Source organism: Rhyacophila brunnea, unplaced genomic scaffold (assembly GCF_057557595.1).
Source record: "Rhyacophila brunnea isolate RB1 unplaced genomic scaffold, BYU_Rbru_1.0 scaffold_16, whole genome shotgun sequence".
Lineage (NCBI taxonomy): Eukaryota > Metazoa > Arthropoda > Insecta > Trichoptera > Rhyacophilidae > Rhyacophila > Rhyacophila brunnea.
Window position 1 is genome coordinate 18,881,765 of NW_028232816.1, and position 14,941 is coordinate 18,896,705.

Here is a 14,941-nt window from a genome sequence, read left to right on the forward strand (position 1 = left end):
GTAGTTTCGTACGTTTTCCATTTTTCAGAAAAGTTACCGTATCTTCGCCATGCTGATTTGTATCTAAACTATACTTCACTATTATTAAAGCCAAATATATTGGATATATAACAGCATTGAAGTTATTTAAAAATATCTTACAGTTTTGTTTTTATACGGCTTAGAGTAAAAAGTGTACGAATCCTACCTGCTCTCCCCTAAGTCTACCATCCAAACAATTTTGAGGGGAAAATTGGGGTATGCAAAGGTGTGCTCGTTAGGTGCCCAAAATGCTGACAGAAGCTCACAAACAAAATCGTGTGAAAAGCGTGCAGGTCCTGCCCATATAGAACATTTTTGAAGACGGCGGCGGCGGAGTTCTACAACAAGGAAACCAAGGACCTAGTGCCACGGCTCACTAAGTGCATCGATCGTACTGGTGACTACGTTGACAAATAGTGGGGATATATACCTACCTAAAATTTTGTATACTTACTATTTTTATAAAAATAGTAAGTATATATTATATTTTTTATCCGACATATTTTTTCTTAATACTTGACCTTGCTCCAATTGTTTACATTAATCTATAGTTAGACCATATTATGTATGTGTGACGTTTTTCCCTTTTTCCTAGCCGTTGAATGAATGGCTAATGACGTGTTTGTTACATTGTCCCCATCCTCTCTATCAATCTACACCAAAGATATTATTTTCAGGTGTCATGATTAGTCGAAGATGAAACAAATAAATAAAAAAGCTTTCCGATAGAAGTTTATTTATTGTAGACATTAAGTACATATTGAATCATGAAACAACATTAGTTTGTTAACAAAACATTTATCAGATTATAAAACATCAATCTAAGCTACTTCACTTGTGTTTTATTAAGCTAATACATATTTAACACAGAATAATATATATGCAAAACATTGACGGTTAAATTAAATATAAATGATTTAATAAACTCTCTAAAAATCTCAATTAGGAATTTCAGTCAACAGACAACCAATTTGACTTAGTACATAATCCCAAGACCCAATGAAATCATATACCTACTCTTGTTTCTGTCAGTTGTAAATGTATATCTACCATATCGACCCATTTTTTCGAAGTGATAATGTTACTACTTGTACGCAATAGTTATTTTTGTTAACAAGTAAATACATAGTAACAAAGTATTTGCCAAATATAGTAGTATAGATATAATCTTCCTACTACCTCCTCCGAGCATCAGAGTAGAGGTTGAGTGAATGATAACATCCAATTGTCCCAAAGTCTGGAAGGTTGCACTAAGAGTAGTTGCTGTGCCAGTCCGGGTGCCAACAAATTCAAAATTACCCCAAAACAGTAAACATATATTTGTGGCAATATAACTGTATGCGTATGTTTTGTGGAGCCCTTTGCCACACTACAGAATTACATTTTTGGAGAAATGTTTGATTCCTTCATTATGTAGGACACTTGAGACTTTGAGAGAATACTTTTCGATTATTTTTATTTATTCAACTGTGATGCATTAGTCATAGATCAAAGACTTTGAACTTTTAAATATATTCTGCGTTCATTCTTTGATTAGCCAGTCTTTGGAAAGTGACGGCCTCCAGCAGTACAAAACATACATTGGCACAGCATACGTATCAACATAAGATTCAGTTTATCTTATTGAAATTAATATATTTTTTAATAAAAGAAAAATGTATTTTTCGGGTATTTTCCCGTCCGGGTGATGTGCACCTCATCACCCCCACTTAGCGCGTGCCTGCAAATTGTAGGGATCCACTAATCATGGTCTTGTAAAGACATGTTCAAAAAATAAGAGACCGTCTCGTATTACATACAATTACACATACAGATAGTACATTTAACATGATATAGGTCACAACATTGTATAATTTAATATGACAAACCAAATGCATATGCCTGTGTCTGTCTTATGACCTAATTTTTTTTTAATATGAAAAGCATTTTCTTTAAATAATCATGCATGCAATAATGAGTTCTGCAATCTATTTGCAATAACATAATGTAAGTCACATTTCCATTACAACATTATTTATTATCTGATAAAGTTCCTTTAGATGCTTTGCAACGTTCAAGAATTTTCACAATTATTATGTAAACATTTAATGAATACAAATACATAATCTTTTGATTATTAATTAGTTGTATAAGACACGCAACATGTAGTACACCTTTGGTTTTTTAATATACGATAGACATTTTTTGTAAAACATTTGGACACAGATGACATCACATCATGTTTACAATTCGTATTTATTTTTAATATCATTAATACTTTCCTGCGATGACCCTTCAATTTCTTTACACCGATCCAGAACTTTCAAAATACCTGAAATGACAAAAAGAAATATATTAAATGGCAAAAGAGACATTTCCTACAGGCTGTGGATAAGGATTAAGACAGAGTACAATCCAATTCCAATTCCGATAGTTAGCAGGAGATTTGACCTGTATTTTGCATTGGTGCACGGTGGAGAAATTTGCACGCAGGGGTCTGAGTCAGATACTTGACCAGAATAAATGTTTAATTCCCGTCTCTGATTCAGTTTGGAGTCAGCGTGTATTAATAAACATGCTGCTTTTTCATTAGACAACTCTATGATTACAAGTGATCTGTAATCTCGGCACAAAAAGCCTCTAACCTGACCACCAACTGCTAACCTCATGCCAACACAGCACGCACCAGCTATCTGAATCGGCCTGCACTCTGTCTGTACCCTAAAGCAATGAAGTGAGTTTGCAAGAGACAGAAACAAACGGGGCGAGTGTTGTTTGGTGGGGCCATTAACTTCAAAAGTCTGGTGACGGCATTGATGGCCATATGGCAACAGAACCAATCTCGACAATTTTCTTTCTTTCACAGTTAAACAGGTGTGGCCAAGAATTTATGGACTGAGTACTTAGATCAATGGAGGGAAAGAATCAATAGTTTTAATTCAACTTGTTTGAAACCATGTTTATAAAGTATCTATTATTTTTGCTGAAAGCAGCTCACCTTGTTTGTCTTCATTAGAAAGGAACATCGCCAAGGCACCGAATCTCTTGACCTTGGATAAGTTTTGCAAATACGGCATCGAACATTCTCCACCGGGTCTGGTGAAGTCTTCTCCGCTCACAATCGTACTTAATATTTCAGACAGCGTATCGCTCTCGAGGAAATTTTGAAATATGTCTGGTAGCAAGGTGGGTGGCACCGACTGAAAAACAAAACACTCGGTATTGTTGCAAAATACATTATGTTATAATTCTTAGAATAACGATAATATGTTTTATTACGGTTAAATTACATAGTAACGACAGAAAAATTATTACTCTCCACGTGAATACACATTTTGTAAATAAAATAGAAAAGTGCAGCCTACTGCAGATGCTTTGATTTGTTTATTTACTGATTTTGAATATAATATATATCTGAAATAAATATGGTTCGTTCTATTTAAAACACTTTTTAAAAGATTATAACACTGATGTCTTAATGCAGTCTCGGCAATTAAATTTCAGAGCACAAGAGCTTGTTAAAAATAATCTGCAATGCAAAATAATTCGCAGCTACTTTGATCACATTCATATGTATAAAAGTTCCATCTACACTGGAGAAGGTTTTTCTACAGCATCTTTGACGTGTACAAACACAATATCTATGTTAAAATAGTAATTAAAAATTATTTTCTTAAAAAAATTATGCCATTATTCTTTTGTTTTCAAAAATTTTTTGGCTTCAAGATGTAAAAAAACCTAAAATATGTCGACTGAAAGCTTAACTATGTACAGGGAACATGTCAGTATGAAATGACGTTTTTACAACGCATTTGTAACGTCTACATAACTAAATGATATAGAATAATTTCCTACCTCACCACACAATTCTAATACCACACCAAACATTTGTTTTTTTAAATCTTTTTAAATCCGCAGGTAAAATAGTTACACATTAGAATACACACCTTTAGATACGCGCTGCGTTCTCGATCACGTCCTCTTAAAAGCCTCCACTGCGATGTAAACTGCACAGAAGACTTCGGTACCTGATACACACACTTTGGCAAATCGTTTAACTCTAGCTTATTCAGATCTACAGATTCCATACTGTCTTCCTTCTGACAAATATTTGACGCAAGATTAACGCATGGCGCAGCATTACCGCAATCTTGCTCGGTGTCTATATTTAAGCCTTCCGTGGCTAAATTGTCTGGCTTATCCGATTTATCTTTCGGACATTGCCCAGACCCAGTAGCTTCAGGCTGGGGCTCGGTTAAATCTAATTTGGCAGGTCGGCTCGGTTCATTTGGCTTCTTATCACCGGTTTGGTTTCGTCTGTCATTTCTCTTTCCTCTAAATTTACCCTTCTTATTGATATTCTTGCCAACCAATTTGGTGAGACCGTCGGCAGCCGGTTTCATTGGAAAAGCTTGTACAATGTATCCTCTAGGTATTTCAGAGATTGAAACTCTGAATAAAGGTTTCTGGAAATCAAATAAAATGAAATTAATTTCGTATACAGTTAAACCCCGATTCTACGGTTTTCAAGGGACCCTAAAAAAAACGATAAATGCGAGAAACTATAAATACGGGATATAAAAAAAAACTCATTTTTCTCCTGGATTTTTTTCGACGTCTTGAATTATTTTGGGAGCATTTTAGTTGCGACTTATAAAAATTCGTGATGCGAGGCAAGCTTGAGCGGCGACCGACGTGTGCAAACAAAGCGACGCGACTGAAAGGTCTGTATGTATCATAAACAATTCTAGGAAATCTAAATGAAAAGTATTCAACAAAAACGGTCAATCGGGATAATATTTGTGACGGGACCATAATATTTAGACGATAGATCGAGGAAAACGATAAATCGGGGAAAGGTTAATGAGGGATTATTAAACATCGTTCTTATGGGTGCTTGGCGGGCAAACGGACTTCAAAAATGAACGATCCGTGCGGGAAAACCATTTATGCGAGAACGGTAGATCGGGGTTCCACTGTAGTATATAAATTTATTTTATGAAATGTTTTACATACTCATGCATTTTTGATTTTTTGTTTCGACCTTCTGAGTTGACTGACTGCTTTGAAGAATTAGATCTACAAATAGTATATTCAATTTTTGGCATGAATTGAGTTGGCAATGCCAGTTTGTATAACTATTAAAGGTCTACAAGTAGGCAATGGCCTAATAAATTTAAAAAATGTTGTTTGACTGGAAAACAATTTGAAAAATTAATTATTTTCAAATACTCTTAACTCCACATCATAGTTTAAAACAAAAGGTGTTAACTCCACTCCACGCCAAGAAATTAATCTCATTTGTCATGTGACCTGCATTTCCTAAGTACATTCATGTGTGACATTCAAACAGTTTCAAACTCCCAACATGAGAGCAGAGCAGAGCATCCCTATAAATTTTCGATAAATCACTTCGTAATAATATAATGCATTTGCACAATTTTATAGTAAATCTTGGTTAAATTTACTTCTTCCAAAGGTTTTATATTATTTATATTACTTGAGATTTTCGAGGTTGTTTGTTATGTTCATTTTCTAAGTCATGAGTATTAGGAAAATATGTTTAAAATATTGCAGAGCGACTACTGTGCAATACCACGCACTATACTACCCGCCAAGATTCAATTGATAATTGAAGGGGTCCCCCAAAAAGGGGTCTATTTATAATACATCATGTCAAAAAGTGATTTTATTGACTAAAACGGGTCTATATAGCATTGCTCATGTTATTGGAAAGTTTTATTATTTTATATGCCAGTTTTTGAGATATTAGCAATACTAAAATGCTTACCGTAGAAGAGGGGTCTATATGATTTATTTTATTATCCAAAATAAAAAAAATAAAAAATTGTCAATGACAAAGAGTGCTTTGGTGAACATAATTATTATCACAGATATACTCCAAAAGTCCATATGATTGAATTAGACATTTTTTTCCTCTCTTGAACAATTTTATTTTTTCATATAGACCCCTTTTCGGGCGACGCCTTCAATTATGTAGCAAATAATTGGTATATAATATGCATTTTTTTCATCCCTATAAGGAAAGAGACTGATATACATCATTATATTATATCGTCACCGTTCAGGCAAAAGTCACCAACCCTGAAATGGCAGTTTTGAGTTAAGTATGTCACCCGAAGCGTAAAATAATGTTCTTTAAGATGCAAAACTCACCACGGTACATTAGTTAGTAAAATTTTGCTTAAATCCGAATTATTTGTTTTTCACTAAATGACTTTCGATAAAATCTTAACAAGCAAAAGTCATCATAGGTGAATAGACATTATTGACTATATAAAAAAAAAATCCTTCGTTATAAATATACAAGCAAAAGTCACTATACTATGGATGGTGAGTTTTACTGATCCTTCTTTTCATTGTTCAGATTATTAACAAGCAAAAGTCACCAAACCATAATTGAGCTACCTTGCCTCCTTCAAAACCTTCCAGATGTTTTAATTAGCATCAAAAAGTAAAATTACCTTAAAGAAATTATTAAGACATGAAAAAATAATTTAATGAAGATAAAACCTTAAAAACATAAAAATCTGATTTTTCCTGCATTTTCAAACTTTCAAATTGCGATATCTCAAAACTATGTTTTTAGGGTTGGTGACTTTTGCCTGAACGGTGACGATAATATAATATTATGTATATATTTTAATGATCTACCCATCCATTACAACATTAAATTCATTGTTATATTCATTACATAGTAGCCACACAGCAGTCAATTTTTCTTGAAACAATGAAAATGTGAGTTTTTTGAAACTAAAACGTGTTGCGAAAACTTAACAACAAAAATAGTTGGATATTATAATAATACATAGCAATAAAATACATATTACCTTTGATCTGAGATGCGGTGGCTTATCAATCGGGGTAACAATTTCTTCTCGGGATTTGGCTTTCTGACTACCAGAGAGTGACATCATGATTTGGTTTGCGAGATCGTTTTCCAACTCAGTTTTAGCGGCACTGCTTGGCCCTTGCTGCGCGCCTGAAGTCGAGGATGTGCTTTGAAGTATCACATCAGCGCCAGGGGTAGACGCTTTTAAAACTTCCCTGGGAACATTTGTGGTTGCGGCTCCCTGAGCGGATGGGAGTGACGATACTTTACTATCTATCGGTTTACTAGAAGCTTTAGGCGATACTATTTCAGTGACCTTCTTATGAGATATGGGAGGTTCTGGCGAATCATTTAGTGGAATGTCATTCGATTCAAATAACTCTGAAAACGACCTCGAGGAATCGTCATCAGATGGAGTTGTCGCGGGAGACGATTTGTAATTGGTCTAAAATAAATTAATTGTATTAATAATGTGAAATAAAAACATTACATTTACTGAATTATCATGCTACGTATTAGGAGTACAAATAAAAAATTTCTACACATCAGTGGCATAGGGTGACTTTTGGAAAGAGGTAGGTTGTGGAGAAAGCACACTTGTTAGGTATACTTACGGGAAATAAAAATATAAACCGATATTAGAGTATCCTCCATGTAACTTTGAAATTGTATATAGTGACAAGATTTGTGTGTAATACGCACTGCATATTTGTGTATTAGTAAATCCCAGGTGCCTGATTGGCTTATTTCATCAAATAATTCAAAAAAATCTATTCCAAATTGCAAGGTTATGTGGAGGGTAATATACTACTGATGAATAGGTACACACTAATGACGGCACACTAAATCAATGATATTTCAAAATCTCACTGACAATAATTAAGCAATGTGTTTGAATTATGTATTTTCCTAAACATTTATAAACGTAATGCTACGTTTACATCTGACACTTATATCGTCATACTTATGTCCTGTATCGGAGAAAAAAACAGTCTAAATGGTTTTTGATTTTGATTTCCCAATGTAGGTCGGCATAATGAACTATTTGTTAAAAATTGTAGCGCTTTAAAATACGGCCACTTCGACTGATAGATATCATCGAGGCCTGATCCCAATTTCTTCATTTTGGACTTTATGAGTTCATTGTTGAACTGATTTCGTAAATTATGCAATTTTCGGATAATTTCTACCACTGTTGCAAATTTCTTTGAAAGTTCTATTGTCGCATCACTTTTCTTCACTTGTTTTTATATTCTTTAGAATTCACATCCCATAGTTCGGTTTTTAAATAATATTGATCAATTAATTCGTAAATCTCTGCCTTTAAACACTCTTTTTTATCATTCATCATGGATAATAATTAATTGTACACGTTGTTTTCGAAATAATATGAACTTCACCAGCTGTCAAACTACGAATAATGTGTCAAACACTTGACATAAAAGTAGACGGCAGCTCAACTTCGGTGATATATATCTGCTAGTTCGGACTTGTCGTATACGCGGTGTTTACATTTGCATAAAATTCAAAAAAAAAAAAAAACGCCAGCTTCACCAGCAAATAATCGATACAATACAATGTTGAAGAGAGACGTGATGTGGCGTATTTCTTTAAATTTTCAACAGACGCCATAGATGGTGCTTATTGAAATTAGTGAAAAGATGGTGATATTCCTACATGTTCTACGATAGATGTCGTTGGCATATTGAATAAATTATTTTTATATAATATTTATGTGCTTATATAAACACGTCAATATGAAATTGAAAATTATTTTTCTTAAGGTAGGCTTTAAATAATCGCCTAGCATGGAGTCTTCGCCAATACTACACATTCATTTAATGAATTTATTATTCTTAAAATTATGACAAAAGTCATAATACATTATAAAGTATGTAATATGACCATCTGAAGACATAAGGACAAAAACGCCTGGAAGACAATAATTGTGTAGTTAACCATGGACCTAAATGGACTATTATAGCAGCGGAGCGGTAAGCACACATTGTGGTAATTTTAGTAAAAACACCTGTGTTTACAAGTACAATAATGACCCCCTGAATTTAATTTATGACGATAGTGTAATTACCCCTTTAGTGCCCATGCGCAGAGTCAGAGCTGCCAATTGCTGCTGGACAGGTTTGTTGTTTGGTTCAATCTCCAGGATACGCTGCAGATCAGCCGACGCCCTGCGAAGAGACCCGAGGGCCATCCTCGCACTACTCCGCCTCTGCAGAGCTTTCACATACCCTGGATCTAGGTCTATGGCCCGGTTGCAGTCCGATTCAGCCGCATGCATACTACAAGACATAAATATAATATCAAGTGGAATATGCCAGTAAAAAAAATAACACAAACATTATCTTACAAATTCAATTTTCTTAAAACAAACAAGACAGGACATACTGCATCCTGGCACAAACCTATTACAAATATTTGGTAAGTACAACATATGCATACACCTGTGCAAAATTAACTTTGACCTGAATCGATATTGCCAATCAAAAAGATATGTAAGTATTTACTAATAAAGATAATACATATCCATGTGAGAGCCCCACGCAGTACACCCACGGTGGCCGCGCGGCTTAAGCGTTGGACTATAAAGCCGTGGGTCCCAGGTTCGAATCCTGGGTCTGGCAAGTACACATATTGTTATTCAATTTGTTAGTGTCAGGGTATGGACCTAATAGGTTGAGCGAGTGGCTGACATCCATTTCTCGTAAAAAACAAAAATCTGTCAATACAAGCCTCCACTCTGTGGAGGCCCATATGATCCTATCAGGATTAGACATGGTCAAAAAAAAAAAAAAATGTGAGAGCAGTACTATACTCCGGTTGTGTTCATATTTTTTAAGTCAATTTTGTTAAGATAAAACATTACATCCCTATTACTACAATTAGTACCATTTTTAAATTTTTTATTTACATCAAGAACAGATTAACACATTCACTGATGACCAGATAATTACTAATTAATTACCACATTTAAATATCAAGCTAATTATATCTAATGGTTATGGGCCTAGCGCGTCTTTAGCACTGGACAACTTAATAAGATAGAATTGCGAAATACGGTCGCCATGGACCAAGGCTTTGGAGCCAGTTTTCATTTATTACTTAACAACAGTCAGGCCTTAAAATGAAAGAAATAGGATGTCCGCCGAGTGTTCTCAATAATAACACTAATAAAGTGTAATAATCTTTAATGCATATTGTAATACAGACGTGACTATTGAAAATAACAATATACATTATACTATAATACTTGTTTAACCGGTTCTATGCATTTAGCGAATTGTTTCGCTCTATGAGGTTGTGATCGACAGGCCGCACATACAAATTTCGCAAGTTATCGCAAATTACTAGCCACTGTTGATTTATTTGCATATTCTAAAAAATTAAACACACAGTGACATCTGTTTGAATAATTATGATATACAAAGAAACAAATTATCGGCATTACAGTGACTTTAGTAAGAACTTCGCTCTACATTCAATGAGCGTCGTTAAAAATCTACAACCTGTCAGACACTGCCATAACTATACAGTGAGGCATAGAAAAGATAATCACATATTTTTCGACACTTGAGAATTATACATTGTTATAGCCCCATCCAAAAGGTAACCCACTTCTCGTATTTTTGTGTTACCTGGTTCACATAAGAATGTTTTAAGGGTTTAGGTATACGGTTGAAGTATTGTGTCAGAAATTATATTGTAGCATTGTATTTTAAATGGGTAGACTTATTTATTTATTTAACCCACGACGGCCGAGCGGCTTAAACATCAGACTAGAACCTTGTGGGTCTCAGGTTCGAATCCTGGGTCTGACAAACACACATTTTGTTTTTCAATTTGTATTTGAGTCAGAGTATGGACTAATAGCTTGGGCAAGTGGCTAAAATCCATTTTTCATAAAAACAAATCTGTTAATACATAATATGTTACACCGAATGTGTAAAATTGCGTATTACATGAAATCGGCAAAATTTTGCCTAATTCATGAAAAATGCAAGCCCGTAATATTATATTATGTCCAATTATAACTAATAAAACCATCGGTATTAAATTTACTTTTTCTACTGTCATGTTGACAGTTTAAGAATTCCATACCCTGCCGAATTCACGCACTCGGCAGATATTTTGCCTAATTCATGAATAAGGCAAAAGTTTGCCGATTTCATATAATACGCAATTTCACACATTCGGCGTAACACATACAAACCTCCACTCGGTGGAGACCCATATGATCTTATTAGGATAAGACATGGTCAAAAAAAGACTTATTTAGAGAAGAGTTGGATGTTTCAGGACAATAAATACTATTTTATTAAATTAATTACATTAACATAAAATAGAATTTCATGACTTCTCTTTCTATACAATCAATTTTCAAGCAATTGCAAATATTTTCTTATAAAAGCCAAAACAGAAATTGAATGAAGAACACCAGTAGAATTCAATTAATTGTAATTATTTAATTAAAACTGCAAAATTGGAATTCTTACCAATAAATCTCTCTACTATTTCCTTTTATTCCTTGATTAGTAAGCGGATATTATATTATGATGAGAAATAAACACAATATTGAACATACATAATTTTGAAAATCACTTCTAAGAAAATATATTATAACCAATAGAAAAAAAAGAAATTTGAAAAAGGTAAGACAGAAGGCAGTATCGAACCAGCATCTCTTGGGTTTACGCCCCGTCCCCGCATTGTCCACTATGCTACTAGGTGACATACTAATTATGACAAATTTTAACAATTGGCCTTTTAATACCTGCTCATTAGCGCTCTTCCAAATCAAACTACTATTGGCAATCGGTTTTTGTATATTAAATCAAAGAATATTTGCCAAAATTGATTGTGTGCAGAGGTGACAGATACAGCAAACCAATGACATATTAAATGGACAACTCACTTCATACCGGCGCGCATGAAAAATTGTGCATGAAAGTCATTCACAGATGTATAGGTAGATGTCACGTGACCATATGACGTATCCATTTCCATTATGCGATACAAGCTTCGAGAATTTATAGTAATATAACCTTTATTGTAATGGCGTATTAGTGTCATGACTCATTGCGTTAGAAACAGATTCTCGGTTACTTACGACTTCTCGGAGATTAGACGCAAGTGAGCCAGTGAGCCCAGCATCACAGGCGACTGTCCAATGGTTTCTGTCATTCAATTGCATTGAATAAACATTATCTTAAAATGGCATTTTATAAATAATAAATAATGCTAACACATGAAAAGTGATATCCCATCTTTCTTGGAGTGTTCAGTAGATTTTTTTTACAATTTTTAACTAGGCACATTGGCATTTTTTAACACAATAATAACGGTGGAGTCGAAACCTGACAGTCAGAAATTTTGTATGGGCAGACCCAGCGGTGTCGCCAGACTGCTTGCAAGCAGAATGTTCATTTGAGCGTAGGATACCGATATTAGAATATGAATTTCGCCATCCGGCAGACCCGACACAAAGTGAGTGTCATTTTATTTTCTAGATGCTTCGTCCATATTAATGTCATTGCAGCAAACGGACAACTCAAATTAAAGAGATTTCTTACTTTTCCTTTTTGAGGTAGCACAAACCACGGTTGGCATAATAAATAGCATCAAGATGAAAAATATTTATCGCTCGAGTGTAGCACGATATGGCCTCGTCCCATTTTTGTAGTTTTACAAATTGATTTCCCTAAAAATAAAACACACAAAATAAGGTCAAGGTCACGAAATCACGTCAAACATCGAATGTGATTGAAGTAATGAGAAACGATCATTTACTTTTTCTTTTTCTAGATTTGCTTCTTCTCTGAGTTTTTCTTCTTTCTGCTTTTCGCTTTCTTTGCTATCGAGGGATGATGGTCCCACATTTCCAGAATCAACCATTTCACAAGCTTTGTCCTGAAATATTTGTAGACTGAATTAAAAACCATGTAAAACTTCAATTATAATATATTACATACCTATTTAATATGCGTTATCAAGAATAATTCATTATTAGTAAAAGCTCAACATTAAAATAAGTACTGTAACATTTTGACAAAAATAATTAGCAATATGCAAAGGAGTTGCAAACCTCAATAAATAAATAAGTAAATATAAAAAAGAAAGAAAAAATTATCTAAGGAAAAAATATTGACAACCAATTCTGTAAGGTAACATTAAATTACATTCAAATTAAGAACATTAGCCAAGTCTACACTCGGGACTTTTTTGTACGCCTCTACTCTATGTCGTCGTACTTTAGTAAGATTCGGGTGGTTCGTGCAGTTGCTTGTCAATAAATATATTTATTTTAGTCTATTGGTAGTCGATGTTAAGAATAGTTGATCATATTGGATGCATATTAGTATAGAAATATTACGATTTTTTTGCAAAATGTCGACTGAAATGACAATGAATTTTATTGAGGAGTATTGGGCACATTGCGCATTATGGGATATAACCCATAAAGACTATATGAACAAACTGAAGCGCAGGTATAATATCTATGACTTCACGAAGTGAAAGCTGTGATGAACGAATGTAGACAGTAAAATAAATTCATCTCCTCTGCGCATGCACAAAACTTCTCGGTGTAAAACCAGAATTTAAAAGTTGAAGAGGAAGTGGGAGATGAAGTGACTAAATGTGGACTTAGCTATTGATACACTCAAATTATTAGATCCACATAATAGCGCCTGTACACGTGCATGGATATACTGACAACAATAGTGTAAATTCAACTATCGCGATAACTGCTTGGACATAAAATAACTCTCTTGCCGATCTCATTCTTCAAGCGTAAGCGAGACACGTTGTCATTTTATGGTACTATTTGACCGGTTGTGAAAATTGGTACGTAAATGTCAAAAATGCTCCGCGCAGTGTTCATCTTTTTTGCCAGGTTTGACACTGTCGTTTGTGCAGGCGCAGATATCTCACAAGTTCCACTGTCGCGTGAAAATTCAGATGCTGCTGAACTTTTTTGATCCATGCATGCAATATTTTAACTTGCACGATAATACATGTTTACACGTCCATTTTCTTGTTATGGCCATGATAATTCGTACTGTCAGCAGTAAATCCATGCACGTGTAAATAGGGGTGTAAAGCTAATAAACTAAAAATAACTTGAAACAACAAAATTGTGTGTCGAGTATGGTTGACATGTCTGTCATTGTATATTCTAAAACAAAACAAAGGATATTATTTTTATGTCAGTTATTTTCTAGATTTTATATATATTTTCGAATAAATCAAAATTGTTTTGATAATCACCACGTCGAATTTATCCCAAGAAGCGTAATCAGATGAATTTATTCGTTTTTCTTTTGGCTTCTGCTTATTATTCACAGATTTAGTTTTCTTATGTATACTTCTTATGGGTGGAAAATCCTAGAATGTCATATTGCACAAATTAATAACACGTCAATCAAATAATTGCTACATTTGCAATATAGCACACTTCGAACAGAATGTTTAACAAAAAAGGCTATGGGATGTGAAGTAGTGCATCCATTTCAAAATGTACCAGACAGCAAAACTATATACACATAAAGTATATTTATACAACACATAAACGGAGGTGCAACACATTCAAAATGTATAAGTACAATGCTATGTCATTTATATCTGTATTCTGTAGACCTGTTCAATAGAACCGCCAGTGAGTTCGGATTCTTTTCTCTTCATTTCAGTTTCCCAGTTTTTCATATCGCTCATAAATGAATGCAGATCTTGGGCATTATCTCTGACTTGTTTTTGTATCAAGATGGATTTATCCATGATATAAATATAGATACATGAGAAACACTTCAATTAGAAATAAAAATTGAACAATGATAGTAAAGTTGCCGATTAATAAATTTTATGTCAAGCATTTTCAGGTTGTCATTGCCAACCGATGTTGCCATTAAGATAATTTACCCATTTCTAATGTGGCCGCAACATAAAAATGAGTCAATGATTTTGATTATGTTGATATTGTTGATGCACGGCAAAATTATGATATAAAAATTATACCTACTAGAATGTAGGATTTAATATTTTATTTTAATTCGTATTTTTCATAATGTCACGTGT

At 34.0% G+C, this 14,941-nt stretch overlaps 1 protein-coding gene across 2 annotated transcripts; it reads right to left on the reverse strand.

The window, feature by feature from the left end:
- Positions 1-732: 732 nt before the first annotated feature.
- Positions 733-14,754, reverse strand: spag (RNA polymerase II-associated protein spaghetti). Of its 2 annotated transcripts, XM_085943562.1 has the most exons (9): positions 14,507-14,754; positions 14,138-14,254; positions 12,659-12,778; positions 12,442-12,569; positions 8,943-9,153; positions 6,852-7,298; positions 3,948-4,466; positions 2,999-3,200; positions 733-2,332 (listed from the first exon to the last, which is right to left on the reverse strand). In XM_085943562.1, exons 1-9 carry the CDS (start codon positions 14,642-14,644, stop codon positions 2,244-2,246), a joined length of 1,971 nt encoding a protein of 656 aa, XP_085799688.1. In that variant the 5' UTR covers positions 14,645-14,754; the 3' UTR covers positions 733-2,243. The 2 variants fall into 2 exon arrangements, with proteins under 2 accessions (XP_085799688.1, XP_085799689.1); XM_085943563.1 differs by lacking the exon at positions 14,138-14,254.
- Positions 14,755-14,941: the final 187 nt, after the last annotated feature.

Coding starts and splice junctions, on each gene's coding strand:
- spag (XM_085943562.1), bottom strand. CDS start 14,644: ATGGATAAATCCATCTTGATACAAAAACAAGTCAGAGATAATGCCCAA. Junction 3,201..3,947: donor AACGCAGCGCGTATCTAAAG/GTGTGTATTCTA, acceptor TTTGTTTTTCAG/TCGGTGCCACCCACCTTGCT. Junction 2,333..2,998: donor TTCTAATGAAGACAAACAAG/GTGAGCTGCTTT, acceptor TTGTCATTTCAG/GTATTTTGAAAGTTCTGGAT.